Raw genomic sequence first — 16,586 nt, forward strand, 5'->3', positions numbered from 1 at the left:
TGCAGAGAGGCCCATGGGTGGGGAGTTCTACAGATGTTTTCTGCAAGTACCCAGATACACAGCTCATCTAAATGGTTAATGTTGCTATAGTGAATCATATAGAAAATAGAATATATTTCATATTGGCCCTGTGTTTAAACTCTAAATGTGCCATTTATTGAAGTTTGAAGCCCCTTACAGGGCTGCCATCTTCTTGCTGCCAGTCCTGCCTCCCCACCCCACCCCACCCCCTACCCCACTGTACTTCTACAGAGAGTGGCCACATAACCCACTGATGCCTTGTGTGCAGAAAGTAGATGCTTAAAACCTAGGATGGCACTTCCCAGAGGAACAATGACATTAGTATAATTAGGCGTCCACTGAAGGATAGCCCATTTTAACCTAGAAGTGCCAGGGAGCTTAACCTCTGGGCACATTGCAGCTCTGTGGGAGGAAGAAAGCATTTGGGGCCAGGATCACATTTTCCTCCCTGAACCCACCACCACAGGATGAGACCTCCCTCCGGCCACCTTCAGTGTGACTATGTGCCAGCCTAGGCCAGCATCCCCACAAAGCAGGCACTCGTAGTCTTTTTTGTTTGTTTGTTTGTTTGTTTAAGATCTTATTTATTTGTCAGAGCACAAGCAGGGGGAGTGGCGGGCAGAGGGAGAAGTAGACTCCCCGCTGAGCAGGGAGCCCCACTCAGAGCTTGATCCCAGGACCCTGGGATCATGACCTGTGCCAAGGGCAGATTCTTAACCAACTGAGCCCACCCAAGCATCCTCATAGTCTTTCCAGAAACAACCAACAGGTATTGAGCATTTACCACAAGCATGATTGTCTGCCAAGGGCTTGGTTTAAACTAGATCACTTAAACCACATCACAACCGTACGGTGGAACTACTGTTTTGAGGGTTTCATGACTTTCCTGAGGTTCTGTCACACCAAGAAGGGAACCCAGGCAGGCTGACCCCAAAGGGTGCATTCCCAGTCCCTGCACTCTACCTCCCACTTCCCCAGAGGGGACACAGAGCTCCCGTGATACCTTTCTAAAGGTTTTATGCAAGTAACATTGGAGAAGGCTCCCAAAAAACAAATTGGTTGCTTTTCCTTTCTCTCATTTTATAGATCCTAAAGGGAAAAGAAACCTTCCCACATTCTGTAGGACAGGCAGACAGTGAATATTCAGCTCCATGTTGAGAAGAGCCCTCATCATCAGGCACTAGGAAACTTCATCTTAGGAGGGAAAAGCCTCTGACGTGAAGAAAGGGAACATAGCATTTGGTCTCTAGCGTACAGGGACATGCTGGGCCCATCAGAGATTAAGCCCTTCCCCACGCTCATCGATGAGGAGACGGAGTCTCAGAATTAGGGAATTTGGCCAACTCCATACAGCAAGTGTGTGGGGATATCCCTCCTAGAAGTGAGGGGGACCACTCCAAGAAGCAGAATGCAGCAGGGACTTCCCAGACTGGATCGACTAATCCACAGAGGGGGCCTGGGCACAGTGGAGAGGCAGAGGTGCAGGGAAGGTGGGCCGGTAGGCCCAGGGTATTTACCTGCATGCACATCTAGGCGCCCAGTGGGTGCCCGCTAAAACTGAGATGGAATGATCAGCACCACAAAAAGCAGCTTTCAGTAAATACCGGATGTTCTGCCCATCCCAAGTATCCATCAGGATGCAGAGTAAGAAGGCTCTGCCTGTTGTCATCTAGCCTGGACCATTCGTGCCCCTCCCACTTTCCCTGTTTTTCCCAGTCCCCCTCTTGAATCTTGCTCACCCATCTGTACTTTGTTCGTGTGAATGTTAACGCCAGAGAACGGTCTGTCAGATGCTCTTGTTTCCTCCAGGGGTAATATGTACAGTGTATCCCTTCTAATCCATGAGTGATGACTGGCCGTTACCCCGTCCTTGTCACCGTGCTACTGATGTGTGCACAGAGGGCGAGCCAGTCATCTGCAGCCTCTTGTGTTTCTGGAATAGCTTTGTTGCTGTTGTGAATTAAAGAACTATTTCCAGAATTTTTATCCATAACCTGGTTCTATTTGTTGAGCTGGAAACCACTGTGATTCATTGTTAATTGAATCTATGTTCCACTTATATTGAAATGGAGATTAAAACTGTACCTTGCTTAAAGCAGAGCGATTTACCAAAACACCATTTAGAGAAGGGTGGTTATTTCATATCACCAACGATTCTTCCTTTACAAGGACTTAAGAGTACGCCTCTGCAGTTTACATATACTTAAACAGACCAAAATTGAGTTTATCGCTCAGCTGCAGGGCTCTTGTATAAAGCCCGGCTGTAATTACTTGTACTGGCTCGTGTTACGGAAGTCGATCACTAACGAGGACCCGCTCTGAGGTGGTGGTGATGGGGATAGTGGCGAGGACACCAACCGAGCACTTTCCCTGTTGCGAGAAGTACTTAATCACTCCACATACATCATTTTGTTTAATCCTCATGACAGCCCTAGGAAGTCTGAGGGACAGAAGGATTGAGTGACACCACCCCCCCCCCCAGTGACACAGCCAGAGGCCAAGCCACGCGGCATTCCTCTAGAGATGCGTGTCCCACTCCGTGTTCTCTTTCACAACACCGATCCTGCCTGATGGCTGTTTAGTGGTGTCCATTCGTGTGAGAGAACACTGCCGCCTTCAAGTGGCTAAGGACAGGGATACTTCTCAATAGAATTCGTTTTTCCAGATTAACTGGAAAATGGAAAGACTTTTTTCCTATTTCAGTCAGAGCCATGGAGTATTTCTATATAAAATCACGTAAGTGACACAAATTGGGAATAAAGGTAGACATTAACTGTCTATTACAGAGAGAAAGATGTTCACTGTTCTCCACGAGGAGCTGTAGCCAGAGCAGGTCTTGTGCACATGGGTTAAGCTTGGGGGAGCCACGCAGCCAGCCGGGGCGGGAGGTGGTAGCCCCCCTATGACCGTGAGACTGCACGATCTAGCAGCAGTCCGCCCAGATCTCTCTTTCCAAGGGACTAGGTGAAACTTCCTCTCCAATCTGACTTAAACTAGACCATCTCTAGTGGCCGTGATGTGCTGTGTCTAAAGATCTAAACCCCAGAAGCAGTTGTTACTCGTGCCCACAGCAACCAACCAGTGTTTCCTCTCGCGGAACTCGGACCATGCTATTTCTGTGTCCGCCTGGCCCACTCAGTGTTCTGATAGCAGTGACCGGAAATGTATTGTTACGGTGATATCCCCAGCACCTGGCACAGAGTATTTCCTACATGGATAAAATATCTCGGGGGGAAACATAGTCAATAGCCAAAGAAAAGCACTAACAGATAGACTTGGAACCAACTAAGCAGATAACCTCCACCGGGGTCTTGCTCACTCCAGCCCTCCGTGTTCAGTCATTCAGACTGCCACTGCATAGCAGCCAAAAACTAGCACGAATGCCCTGAGAGCCAATAAACCCTGCTTATTCAGTTTGCTAAAGGCAGGAAAACACCCGCGGAATCCGGGGCATCTCTCCACAAGAGAGAGCCAAGATGGACATTTTGCTGAAAGTGGGTTTGTACCAGATGATTCTGAGGAAGGAGTAAGCAAGTGGTGGCCACTTCTGAACTGTGCTGTCACAAAGCAAGGGCAGTTCAGCAACGAGGTATCTTAGTAATCTCGTTGGAGAAGGTGGGAGAGATTGAACTGGTCTGGGATATCGCTGGGAAGAGAGCAGCAGTCCTTCAGGAGAGATGAGTAATCCACTGTCTCCATCCACAATCTCTCCGTCTTCAAAACGGTACGTAGGATCCGCTGCCTTTGGAAATAACGCGTCCAGTTAGGACCAGTGCCTTCTGCCTGTCTGCAGCAGAATCGAGTGTAATTCAGCCAGAGGCCGCCTTCGGGACGGACATTACTTAAAATGACCAAGTACCTGGGGCTAATAATACATGATGTGTTAATAAAAAATTAAAAAAAAATAAAATGGCCAGGCATTCTGATGATCTCATGAGGAGTACTACAGCGGTGTTTTATAACAACTTCAGAAGTACTTGACGCTTTTCTCTGTTTTCCTGCAGAAATACTGCTGACCCTGAAGGTAGCTGGTTGCTTCTCTCTTCAGCTGACGGGGCTCACTTGCTCAAAACACGTACCAGCCTGGAGAGCTGTGTCTATTTGTTTTGACCCAATCGACCTGCCGGCCAGTTCTGCCAGAGCCAGCTCAGCAGAAGGGCCTGGGCCCCGGCTCCCAGGGTGGAGTCCCCTTGGCTGCTGCAGGACGAGCGGCCTCTTCTCTGACAGTCTGAAGCTCACGTCCAGACAGTTGCTCTCTGTTCGCTGCATTCACCTTAGTGCAACTTAGATCTCTCCTGCAAAGTAAATGTCGACAGGCAAATTTCATACCCGTGTCACACTGAATGTATGTAAACGTATGTATTTAAGGAAAACAACCCTGCTCTTGTTCTGTCCCTGTTTGGTTCCAGACACTGGTTTCTTGCTTTGTTTTCCCCTGGCTTATCAGTCCAGTGCAAGAGATGAAGATTTCATCTCGGGGAAAGAAAAGAATTACGCAAACAAACAAAAAAATCACACTAAAGGTGTTCTAAACGAAAGCCTGCATTTGGGATAAAAGCAGAGCAGACAGCATGGACAGCGCTGTATGTACAGACACCCAAGGAGTGAAGACCGATAAAATCATAGTTGTATCTTTGTAGGAGCTCTAGAGGCCATGTTGGGCAGAGTTTCCAGTTACCAACAGATGAAAGGGAGCCTGTGAGAGGGCTGTTAATAAGATCAAGTGCTTTTTCCTTTTTTTTTCCTTTGTCAGAATCAAGCTAGTTCACCTAAATTGTGACTCGAGAAGAAACGTTGTTCATTTCCAAACTAAGCTCCCTTTAGGCTGCTCAGACAGCTTTGACTCGCACCTCTTCTTCCCCTGTGTGATCCCGACCCTCCCTCCCCTCTCGGCCTTCCTCACCTCTCTCCTACATTCACTCATCTTGCTAGAAAAAAAATTTTAAAAGCAACAGAAACCAGGTAAGCCCTTTATTTCCTTAAACGTTTTGCCAGCCACTTAACAACTGCTAACTATTAACTTTTAGAAAAATGCATTTACTGGCAAGGAGAGGAGCAAAGTTAGGACTTGATACCAATCAAACTAAGGATACCTGCTTTGGAAGCATGTTTATTCTGTTCCCCAGCAACACTGGCCTACAAAAACGGGCAAAAATAACAGTGTGTTTAAAATTGACAGCAGATATCACAAGAGATTGAACCTCCGCCATGTGTTTTTTATTTTGTTTTTTAGCAGTGCTGACTAAGCCGAAGTTTTGTAAGGTACATAAAATCCAATTTATATGTAAACAAGCAATAATTTAAGTTGAGAACTTAAGTGTTTTAATTGTATAATTTTTGTGAGGTATACATATTGTGGAATTGACTCAAAATTGAGGTACTTCAGTATTAAATTAGATATCTTCATAGCAATGTCTCCTAAAGGTGTTTTGTAAAGGATATCGATGCCTTGATTAGACCTAATTTGTAGACTTAAGACTTTTTATTTTCTAAACCTCGTGATTCTGCTCATAAATCATTTATCTATATGATATGCAGCCGCTGTAGGAACCAATTCTTGATTTTTATATGTTTATATTCTTTCTTAATGAACCTTAGAAAGACTACATGTTACTAAGCAGGCCACTTTTATGGTTGTTTTTCTTGCCTACTCTGGTAGGGGAATAATCTTTTATTAATTGGCGTCAGTTTCAGACAACCGCAATACCGAGAAACTGATGGCCTTTTTTGAGCTATTTCCCCCCAACCCCTAATTCACATACTTTCTTACCTAAATTTCAGAATGATGTCTTTTTGATGTCTAAAAAGCAAAGCATTTTATATCTCATTAGCCAGGCTTTTTAGGAACAGAGAGGTTTTTCCTTGAAATTTGATTGTTCGTTTATTTGTGGCAGGGTGGAAAATGTACCAACTACCCCTATTTCTATCTCTCTCTCTATGGGCAAATAAGGGCGTATAGAAAGAGATCTAGCCCAAAGATAAATGGTTAAGTAGACAGTCTGAAAGTGTTGCTCCATACTAAAGAAATTTTCTGGAAATTTGCATTTCGATACCTTGTTCCACTTGAGAGGGGTCTCACTACAGGGAGGTGGCCAAGGAACAGCACTTCTCGGCGGCCACCAGTTCACGTGGCCCCTCGAGAGGCTCTGCTCGTCTCCACCGAACCACTGGGTTGCCCAGCAGAGATGGAAAAAAATGAGCAGATGTTGGCCCGGAACTCCATGACCTCATCGGTGTGATGAGGCTCACATGACACAGTTTACTGTGACTGGTTTTAAGTTGATTTTTAGAAATATGTGAATCAGAATGACTTCAGCTTCACACAGCACAAAGGAGAAATGGAGTTTAAACTGGCTTTGTTTTGTTTTCAGTCCCTTTTCACCAGAACACTGTCCCCAAAAATATCTGTGTATCTTGTATCATTGACCCGTCTGCCCACTGTCTTAATGTCCATCCCAATTCAGACAAATCTGCAAACCTGTGATACTGGTAATTTAGAGTAATTCATGATCATTACTGTTTTGAAGGAAAAGAGATGATAAATTCTCCTGTGGCTCAGACCAGGTAGTGGATTTTGCTTTACATCTAATCAAGAAAAGTCAGTGAAGGAATCCTCTGATCATATTGATCACTATAGAAGCAAAAGCCAAAATCAGTCCCCTTCATTATCAGTATTTCTCATGCTGTAAACAATAAATTTGTTAGACTGAGTACTTGGTTTTGTTTAATAGAACAAAATAATCAGTGTTTTACTTATATTACTAAATGTGAAAAACACATAATGTGAAAAGTATACATACATTAACTTGGTTGTAAAACTCATTTAAGTGTTCATGTAATGTGCTAAGTTTAACAAGTGAAGTGAGCTGTTTTACTACAATGAATTCGTTTGACTCAAAGACTAAAAATGCCCCTCCCACGTGTATCTCTTATGGCCTGTAATAACCGAAAGCAATGTTTTTGCAGTTTATATAATGCAATTTTTAATCTGTGTTTAAAAATGGAGTTCATATGGGCTTAACACATGAAATGGGTGGCACAGATCCACTTGCAGAACCCAAAGATACACAATCAATTTTGAAATGCAACTTAAGCCATTAATTGTTGGTGTGAATTTAAAATTTTCTAGTATTTGTATGGTAGTATGCTGCCTAAGAGCAAAGCATTCTCTGCACAAAAGAAAATTACTGTAGTGGCTTCGATTTTAATTAGAATTTTCTCCCTGGTGTTTCTTTATAGACTAAAACAAAATCTTTTAAGTTTCTTACTACAGGTAAAAGCTATGTGCAAGAACCTCAAAATGCTAAAATCTAGCATAATGCCTTAGATCTGTTTTTAAGTCTTGTATATTCCTACATAGCTGTCCAATGTATTATATTTGTATAGTGAATTGTGTACAATTTTTGAATAAGTGCATCATCACTTAACCTTTATGTTGTTGAATAGTGATGATGATACATTTCTTCAAACATTGAACTGTCATTTTTGTTCCTTTGTCATTTGTGGGTTTTATTTGTACAGTTCCTCATGAAGTTGCATCTGAGATGTGTGTATATGAAAAGATTATACAAGGGTAAAATTAAGCAATATATTAACTATGGTTCTTCAGGAGAAAGCTTACAGTGTTTCAGGTTGTGATTTATTTTCAAAATGGAGTTGACTCTGAACATCACTTTGTTCACCTGCATTGATGTTTGTATTTCTAGTGTGAGCAGTTTATGCAAAGGTAGATATATTCAGAGAAATTTTAAATACATTTATGCAAGTTAATATTGCTTTGCTGATGCTATTTGCTTATTTGATGTTAAATAATGCTATTGTAAATAAAGAATTCTGTTGTTATTGCATCATTTAATAAATTTTAATGCCTTCGGGTTTTACATGGCTTGGGCGATTTTAATGTGTTTATATTGTATTTTCATTCATAACTGCATTTAAATGTAAAATACCTGACCTGTAGTTCAATCATTTCTCACATTCAGACAGTAGTTGATGCTATTCCTGGCACTTTAATGTTTGATTCCCCTGCTGACCCATCTCACAGATTTTTTTTAGCATTTTTTTTAAGATATTTATTTATTTACTTGACAGAGATCACAAGTAGGCAGAGAGGCAGGCAGAGAGAGAGGGGGAAGCAGGCTCCCCGCTGAGCAGAGAGCTGGATGCAGGGCTCGATTCCAGGACCCTGAGATCATGACCTGAGCCGAAGGCAGAGGCTTTAACCCACTGAGCCACCCAGGTGCCCCCATTTCAGATTTTCACTTTGAAGCTGAGAGTTTATGTCTTAAGATTGTCTAGCAACTTAATGGCAAATACAGACTGAACGGAGGCCCAGTAAATCCCAGATGATGTCAACTGCTCTCCTCACCAGACTACCCACCTCTCATCCACATCTCTCCAAAAACGTAAGAACAATGTGGACTTCTGACTGGTTATTCAGGTTATATGTTAGATTTTAGGATATTTGTGATGGTTTTTTTTTTTTTAAAGATTTTATTTATTTACTTGACAGAGATCACAAGTAGGCAGAGAGGCAGGCAGAGAGAGAGGAGGAAGCAGGCTCCCTGCTGAGCAGAGAGCCCAATGCGGGGCTTGATCCAGGACCCTGGGATCATGACCCGAGCCGAAGGCAGAGGCTTTAACCCACTGAACCACCCAGACGCCCCTGTGATGGTCTCAATCGATTGGTTTGTTAATAGTTGATAAACAGTACAAGCATAGTTCCTAAAACCCAAGTCATAAACTACAGGAAATACTAGTAAATATAATCTGGAACTGTGGTTTTTTTTGTTTTTTGTTTTTTTAAATTTTAAGATTTTATTTATTTGACACAGAGAGATTGAGAACAAGTTGGGGAGTGACAGGCAGAGGGAGAGGGAGGCTCCCCACTGAGCAGGGTGCCAGATGTGGGGCTCGATCCCAGGACCCTGAGATCACGACCCAAGCCAAAGGCAGACACCTAACTGACTGAGCCATCCAGGCGCCCCGGAACTGTGTTTTTAAAAGATATAAAACCAACATGAGTGGATAGAAAACTCTTATCAATGCTGGGGCACCTGCTGGCTCAGTCAGGAGAGCAGGTGACTTATTTCTTTTCCTGAGATTTATTTATTTGAGAGAAAGAGAGTACAAGTTGGGGGGGTGGAGAAGGGCAGAAGGAAATCGAGAAGCAGACACCACCCCCACACACACTGAGGGACTCGATCCCAGGACCCCGGGATCATGACCTGAGCCAAAGGCAGAGGCTTAACTGACTGAGCCACCCAGGCACCCTGAGCATGTGACTCCTGATCTCCAGGTTTTGAGTTCAAGCCCAACACTGCGTGTAAAAATTACTTCAAAAATAAAATCTTTGGAAAAAAAAAATAAAGAAAACTCTCAATACTGTTAACTGTACTAAATTAAAGGAAGGAAAAAACTTCAGTAGATACCTTTTAGTAAATTTGCATAGGATAAATTTCAGCCCCCTTTCATGAGAAAACCTCTAGGAAAAGTAAATGTCCTAAAGTTATTTAAGGTTATCTGGTGCAGTCCCACTGACACATCTTACTTAATGGTCAAATTATAAAAATACTAAAAATAGACTTAATATTTTACCATTAAGTTGGAACAAAACAAGGAAACCTCATTACCAGTACTGAGAATTGAGGTATAACTACTAGAGTAGACAAGGTAAAACATTTTAGTCAATCTGACCATCTATCCTGAAAACCCAAATGAATCAACCGGCTTTTGGAATGAATAAAAATTCTCGGTCAGATGGCTAGAATATACAAAAATCGATACCTTCTGTCCACACTAAAAATCAATTTTTTCAAATCTCCATTTATAGAAACAATACAATGCTTATAAAATAAGATTACAGCTAATACAAAATATGAAAATCCTTTGTGAAGAAAACTATAAACTCTTACTTAAAAGACACAGAAGGGACAAAAAAAAGATCTAGGAAAGTAGACCTGTAAAAATTGAGACATCTTGAACCCAGGGAAAAAAAGGCCCAATATTTAAAAGCCATCAGTTCCCCAAAATCATTACAAATCCCAATTAAAATCTAAGAAGTAAAAATGCCTTTGGGAGATAAGACCTACAATCATTGAAATTTTGAATAAGAAAAACAATGTGGGACTTTTGTTGATGAGTATTGTAAAATACTTATATAGAAATGGATAAATACATAAGAACAGAACCCAGAAATAGATTAATTATACATATATTATATGAAAGATGGCATTTTTAGTCAAATTAGTAGGAATGCACTCAAAAAACTGATTTCGAAACAACTGGCCACTTTTTTTTTTTTAAGATTTTTATTTATTTGACAGAGATCACAAGTAGGCAGAGAGGCAGGCAGAGAGAGAGGAAGGGAAGCAGGCTCCCCGCTGAGCGGAGAGCCCAACGTGGGGCTCGATCCCAGGACCCTGAGACCATGACCCGAGCCAACTGAGCCACTCAGGCGCCCCCTGAAGGCATTCTTTAAAGGACAAAAGTTGGGCTACCTGGCTCAGTTGAATGCCTGCCTTCAGCTCAGGTCATGCACCCAGGGTCCTGGGATGAAGCCCCATGTCCAGCTCCTTGCTCATGAGGGAGCTTGCTTCTTCCACTCCCCCTGCTGGTGCATGGGTACGCACGCTCTCCCTCTCAATTAATTAATTAATTAAAATCTTTTTAAAAAATAGTTACTAAGAATAAATTTATAAAACTTTAATATTCTACCAACAAAGTTAAACTGAAGAAAGAGCAAACAATGCAACAAAGTGATGTTAAAAACAATAAATGAAAAGAATTAGGAAATGAGCACGGAATAGGAACAGATAATTAATGAAAGTGAAACCAGCTCTGGTGTCCAGAGGACAGCAAGAAGGCCACTGGGGCTGGAGAAGAGAACTAACCGATGGGGTGAGCAGCAGGATATAAGGCCTGATTCTCAGGCCTTGTAGCCAGCCAGGGGCCAGATCATATAAGGTTCTATAGGCCTAGGCAAGGAATTTGGATTTTATTCTAAGTGCAACAGGAAACCACTGGAGAGTTTTCAGCAAGGGAGTAACATGATCTATGTTTTCAATACACTGGCTACTGTGTGAAGAATAGCCTATAGGAAACCAGTTAATAGGCTATCGAAGAGACCAGTTTAAAATGGAGGATGGAGGACTTCAGGTCCATCTAAAAAAAAATCCCACTAAGAAGGAAAAAAAAAAAGGGAGAGAGAGGAAAGCAAACCCTAAGATACTCTTTTTTTTTTTTTTAAAGATTTTATTTATTTATTTGACAGAGAAAAAGAGCACAAGCAGGCAGAGAGAGAGGGGGAAGCAGGCTCCCTGCTGAGCAGAGAGCCCAATGCGGGGCTTGATCCCAGGACCCTGAGATCATGACCCGAGCCGAAGGCAGAGGCTTAACCGACTGAGCCACCCAGGTGCCCCAACCCTAAGATACTCTTAAAGATAGAGAACAAACCAAGGGTTGATGGAGGGATGTGATACGTAAATGGGCGATGGATATTAAGGAGGACACTTGTTATGATGAACACTGGGAATTGGATATGCGATAAATTACTAAATTCTATTCCTAAAACTAATACTACACTATGTATTTGAAATTTAAATAAAAATCTGAAAGAAAAAAAAATTAAAAATCCCACTAAAACAATAAAGACCATTCAAGGGCATAAACCCACAAGGACAGGGATGATAGGAGCCAAAAACAACAACAGGAAGGGTTTATAAGCTGAATGCTAAGCTAGCCATGAGTGATGCCAGAAAGCAAGCAAAGTTTCACCACAGAACTTTTTTTTTTTTTGGAGATTTTATTTATTTATTTGACAGAGAGAGACACAGCGAAAGATGAAATATAAGCAAGGGGAGTTGGGAGAGGGAGAAGCAGGCTTCCTGCCACTGAGCAGGAAGCCCAGTTCAGGGCTCAATCCTAGGACCCCAGGATCATGACCTGACCTGAAGGCAGATGCTTAATGACTGAGCCACCCAGGCGCCCTCATCACAGAACTTCTTAGAGGCTCAGGAATTCGATGCCTCTGGATGTGGGTGTGATAAGCCTGGCCAAAAAGCTGGCGGATGTGCTTCTCTGCTCCAAGCAATCTCCCCAACCTGGACAGAATGAAGTTATATTGTACAGAAAAGTTTAACAGAAGGGTTGGGCAGGGGGTGCATACTGAGAAAAGTATTAAGTGCGATCTGCTGTCAGAATGTTAACCCCTTTGGGAGCACCTGGCTAACTTAATCAGTTAAGCATCTGATTTCAGCTCAGGTCATGATCCCAGGATCCTGGGATCAATGTCCCCCCAAGAGCCTACATAACCTCACACAGCCCCGCACAGCCCCTCATAGCCCCACGTAGCCCCACATAGCCAGGCCTCAGGGAGTCTGCTTGTCCCTCTCCCTTTCCCTCTGCTCCTCCCCCCACTTGTGCACTTGCACTCTAATAAATAAAAATCTCTAAAAAAGGCAAAAAAAAGGGGGGGGGAGCAAGATCGCAGAAGAGTAGGAGACCTAAATTTCATCAGGTCCCAGGAATTCAGCTAGATAGTTATCAAACCATTCTGAACACCTACAAACTCAACAGGAGATCGAAGAGAAGAAGAGCAGCAATTCTAGGAACAGAAAAGTGACCACTTTCTGTAAAGTAGGAAGTGTGGAGTAGTGAATCCAAGGCGATATACAGGAAAGTAGACCACAGGGAGAGGGGCCAGCTCCCAGCAAGCAGTAGAGCAGCGGAGCACAAAATTGGAACTTTTAGAAGTCTGCTCCACTGAGGGACGTTGCTCCAGAGGCTAAGAAAGGGGTGAAGCCCTCACAGGGACAATGTGGTCTCAGGACCCACGGGGTCACAAAAAGACCAAGGGTGTCCGAGTGTGGCAGAGCTCCCAGGTATCAAAGCAGGGAAGCCGGCTGCAGAGACAGAGCCGAGGCATGGACTCTCAGCTCAGGGTTGCCATAAACCGCGATTCCTGGAACAGTTAGGCCACTGCTCCTCGAGCAGGGACCTAACAAGTGGCAGATCCGGGGAGACCCCCTCCTTCCTCCTCCAGGAGGAGTGGCACAGGAGCACACGGCAGGAATCTGCTGAGTTTGGAGACTCCAAGGGGGCCCTGCGCCAGAGACAGAAATGTTCGGTCACAGGCTGGGTGAGCTAGGAGCATGGCCAGAGACCAGGGAGGTGGGAGGGATTAACTGCTTTTCTCTGACAGTGCACTGAGGAGTGGGGCCCCAAGCTCTCAGCTCTGCTGGGCCGGAGATTGGGAGGCCACCATTTTCATTCCCATCCCCCAAAAGCTCTATGGAAAGCGTTCAGGGAACAAAAGCTCCCGAGAGCGAACCTAAGCAGATTACTTAGGCTGGCAAGGGCAGTGCACTTCCACCTCGGGCAAAGACACTTGAGAATCACTACAACAGGCCCCTCCCCCAGATGATCAGCAAGAACATCCAGCCAAGACCAAGTTCACCAATTAATGAGAACTGTGGAACTCCAGAGCTAGGGGAATGCAACACAGATTTCATGGCTTTTTTCCCATGATTCTTTAGTCTTTCAAAATTTTTTTAATTTTATTTTTTTCTTATTCTATTTTTTACACTTTTCCTCTTTCCTATTTTAACCTTTCTAAACTAGTTTATCAATACCTTTTAAAAAATATTTTTAAATTTTCATTGTTATATTCTATCCCTTCATAGTATTTAACTTTATTTTTTGTATACATGTTAGTTTTTTTTTCTTTAAAATTTTGCGATACAGTTTCTTCTAACAAATCAAAATATACCCTAAATCTAGCGTATGCTTTGTTCTAGTCTCCAGCCTGATCACGTTCTCTCCTTTTTCTTTTTTCATGCTTTTTACTTTTTTCAACCAACTTATCAATTCCTTTTTTAGAATCCTTTTTAATTTTCATCTTTACATTCATACTCCATCCCTTCATCGTGTTTACCTTTATTTTTGTATACATATAAAAGTTTTTATTTCTTTAAAATTTAGGGAGGCAGTTTCTTCTAACAGACCAAAATACACCCAAAATCAAGTGTGTGGCTCTGTTCTAATGATATATGTGTATATATACATATTTTTTTTTCCTCTCTCTTTTCTTTCTCCTTTCTCCTCCCCCCCCACCGGGTTTCGGGTCTCTTCTGATTTGGTTAGCGTATATTTTTCTGCTGTTGTTGCTACCCTTTTAGTATTTTGTTCTCTCATTCACCTATTCTTATCTGGATAATATAACGAGGCAGAAAAACTCACCTCAAAAAAAAGAACAAGAGGTGGTAGTGATGGCTAGGGACCTAATCAATATGGACACTGGTAAGATGTCAGAACAAGAGTTCAGAATGACAATTATCAAGATGCTAGCTGGGCTTGAAAAAAGCAGAGAAGATACTAGAGAATCCCTTTCTGGAGAAATGAACTAAAATCTAACAAAGTTGAAATTTTAAAAAAGTTGTTAATGAGGTGCAATCAAAAACAGAGGCTCTTACTGCTAGGATAAATGAGGCAGAAAAGAGAATTAGTGATATATGATCTATAGTGATATAGACCAAATGATGGAGAATAAGGAAGCTGAGAGAGAGATAAACAACTGTTGGACCATGAGAGGAAAATTCAAGAGATAAGTGATACGATAAAATAAAACAATATTAGATTAATTGGGATACCAGAAGAAGAAAGAGAGAAGGGGGCAGAAGGTATATTGGGGCAAATTATAGCAGAGAATTTCCCTAATTTGGTGAAAGGAACAAGCATCAAAATCCAGAAGGCACAGAGAAACCCCCTCAAAATCAATAAAAATAGGCCAATAGCCCATCAACTAGTAGTAAAACTTACAAGTCTCGGTGACAAAGAGAAAATCCTGAAAAGTTCTCAGGACAATAGGTCTATAACATACAACAGTAGAAATATTAGATTGGTAGCAGACCTGACAGGCCAGAACAAACTGGCATGATATATTCAGAGCACTAAATGAGAAAAAATATGCAGCCAAGAATACTATATCCAGCTAGGCTGTCACTGAAAATAGAAGGAGAGATAAAAAGATTCCAGGACAGGGGCACCTGGGTGGCTCAGTGGGTTAAAGCCTCTGCCTTCGGCTCAGGTCATGATCCCAGGCTCTTGGGATTGAGCCCCACATCAGTCTCTCTGCTCAGCAGGGAGCCTGCTTCCTCCTCTCTCTCTCTGCCTGCTTCTCTGCTTACTTGTGATTTCTGTCAAATAAATAAATAAAATCTTTAAAAAAAAAAAATTCCAGGACAAACAAAAACTAAAAGAATTTGCAAAAACACCAAACCAGCCCTGCAGGAAATATTGAAAGAGGTTTTTGCAAGTACAGGGAGGCAAAGAGCATCCTACTAAAGAATGCATGGGTCAACCAGGAAATTAAAAAATGATTTTTTTTAAATGTTTTTTTTTTTAAAGATTTTATTTATTTATTTGAGAGAGAGACAGTGAGAGAGAGCAAGAGCAAAGAGAAGGTCAGAGGGAGAAGCAGACTCCCCATGGAGCTGGGAGCCTGATGCGGGACTCGATCCTGGGACTCTGGGATCATGACCTGAGCCGAAGGCAGTTGTCCAACAACTGAGCCACCCAGGCGTCCCTTAAAAAATGATTTTAAAAACTCATGGAAACAAATGAAATTGAAAACACAACAGCTCAAAATCTTTAGGATGCAGCAAAGGCAGTCCTAAGAGGAAAGTATACAGCAATACAAGCCTTTCTCAAGAAACAAGAAAGGTTTCAAGTACACAACCTAACCCTACACCTAAAGGAGCTGGAGAAAGAACAGCAAAGAAAGCCTAAACCCAGCAGGAAAAGAGAAAATTAATAAAAGATCAGAGCAGAAATTGTTGAAATAGAAACCAAAAGAACAGTAGAACAAATCAACGAAACTAGGAGCTCGTTCTTTGAAAGAATTAATAAGATTGATAAACCCCTGGCCAGACTTATCAAAAAGAAAAGAGAAAGGACACAAATAATTAAAATAATGAATGAAAGAGGAGAGATCACAACCAACACCAAAGAAATATGAACAATTATAAGAACATATTATGAACAACTGTACGCCAGCAAATTTGACAATCTGGAAGAAATAGATGCATTCCTAGAGATGTATAAACTACCACAACTGAACCAGGAAGAAATAGAAAACCTGAACAGACCCATAACCAGTAAGAGGATTGAAACAGTCATCAAAAATCTCCCAACAAACAAGAGCCCAGGGCCAGATGGCTTCCCAGGGGAATTCTACCAAACATTTACAGAAGAATTAATACCTATTCTCCTGAAACTATTCCAAAAAATAGAAATGGAAGGAAAATTTCCAAACTCATTTTATGAGGCCAGCATTACCTTGATCCCAAACACACACAAAGGCCCCATCAAAAAGGAAAATTACGGACCGATATCCCTGATGAACACAGATGCAAAAATTCTCACCAAAATACTAGCCAACAGGATCCAACAGTACATTAAAAGGATTATTCACCATGACCAAGTGGAATTTATTCCTGGGCTGCAAGGTTGGTTCAACAACCACAAATCAATGTGATATAATACAGTAAAAAAGAAAGAACAAGAAG

At 42.1% G+C, this 16,586-nt stretch overlaps 1 protein-coding gene across 9 annotated transcripts in view; it reads left to right on the plus strand.

The window, feature by feature from the left end:
- Positions 1-7,906, plus strand: part of NCOA2 (nuclear receptor coactivator 2) — a 292,692-nt gene extending 284,786 nt beyond the window's left edge. For all 9 annotated transcript variants that reach the window (XM_032869220.1, XM_032869226.1, XM_032869227.1 and 6 more), the window contains one exon: positions 4,026-7,906. In XM_032869220.1, the coding sequence (XP_032725111.1) occupies positions 4,026-4,037 (12 nt within the window). In that variant the 3' untranslated portion in view covers positions 4,038-7,906. The remainder of the gene's footprint in view (positions 1-4,025) is intronic.
- The last annotated feature ends 8,680 nt before the right edge of the window (positions 7,907-16,586 follow it).

The sequence above is a fragment of the Lontra canadensis genome, unplaced genomic scaffold (genome assembly GCF_010015895.1).
Source record: "Lontra canadensis isolate GAN:19392208 unplaced genomic scaffold, GSC_riverotter_1.0 scaffold37, whole genome shotgun sequence".
Lineage (NCBI taxonomy): Eukaryota > Metazoa > Chordata > Mammalia > Carnivora > Mustelidae > Lontra > Lontra canadensis.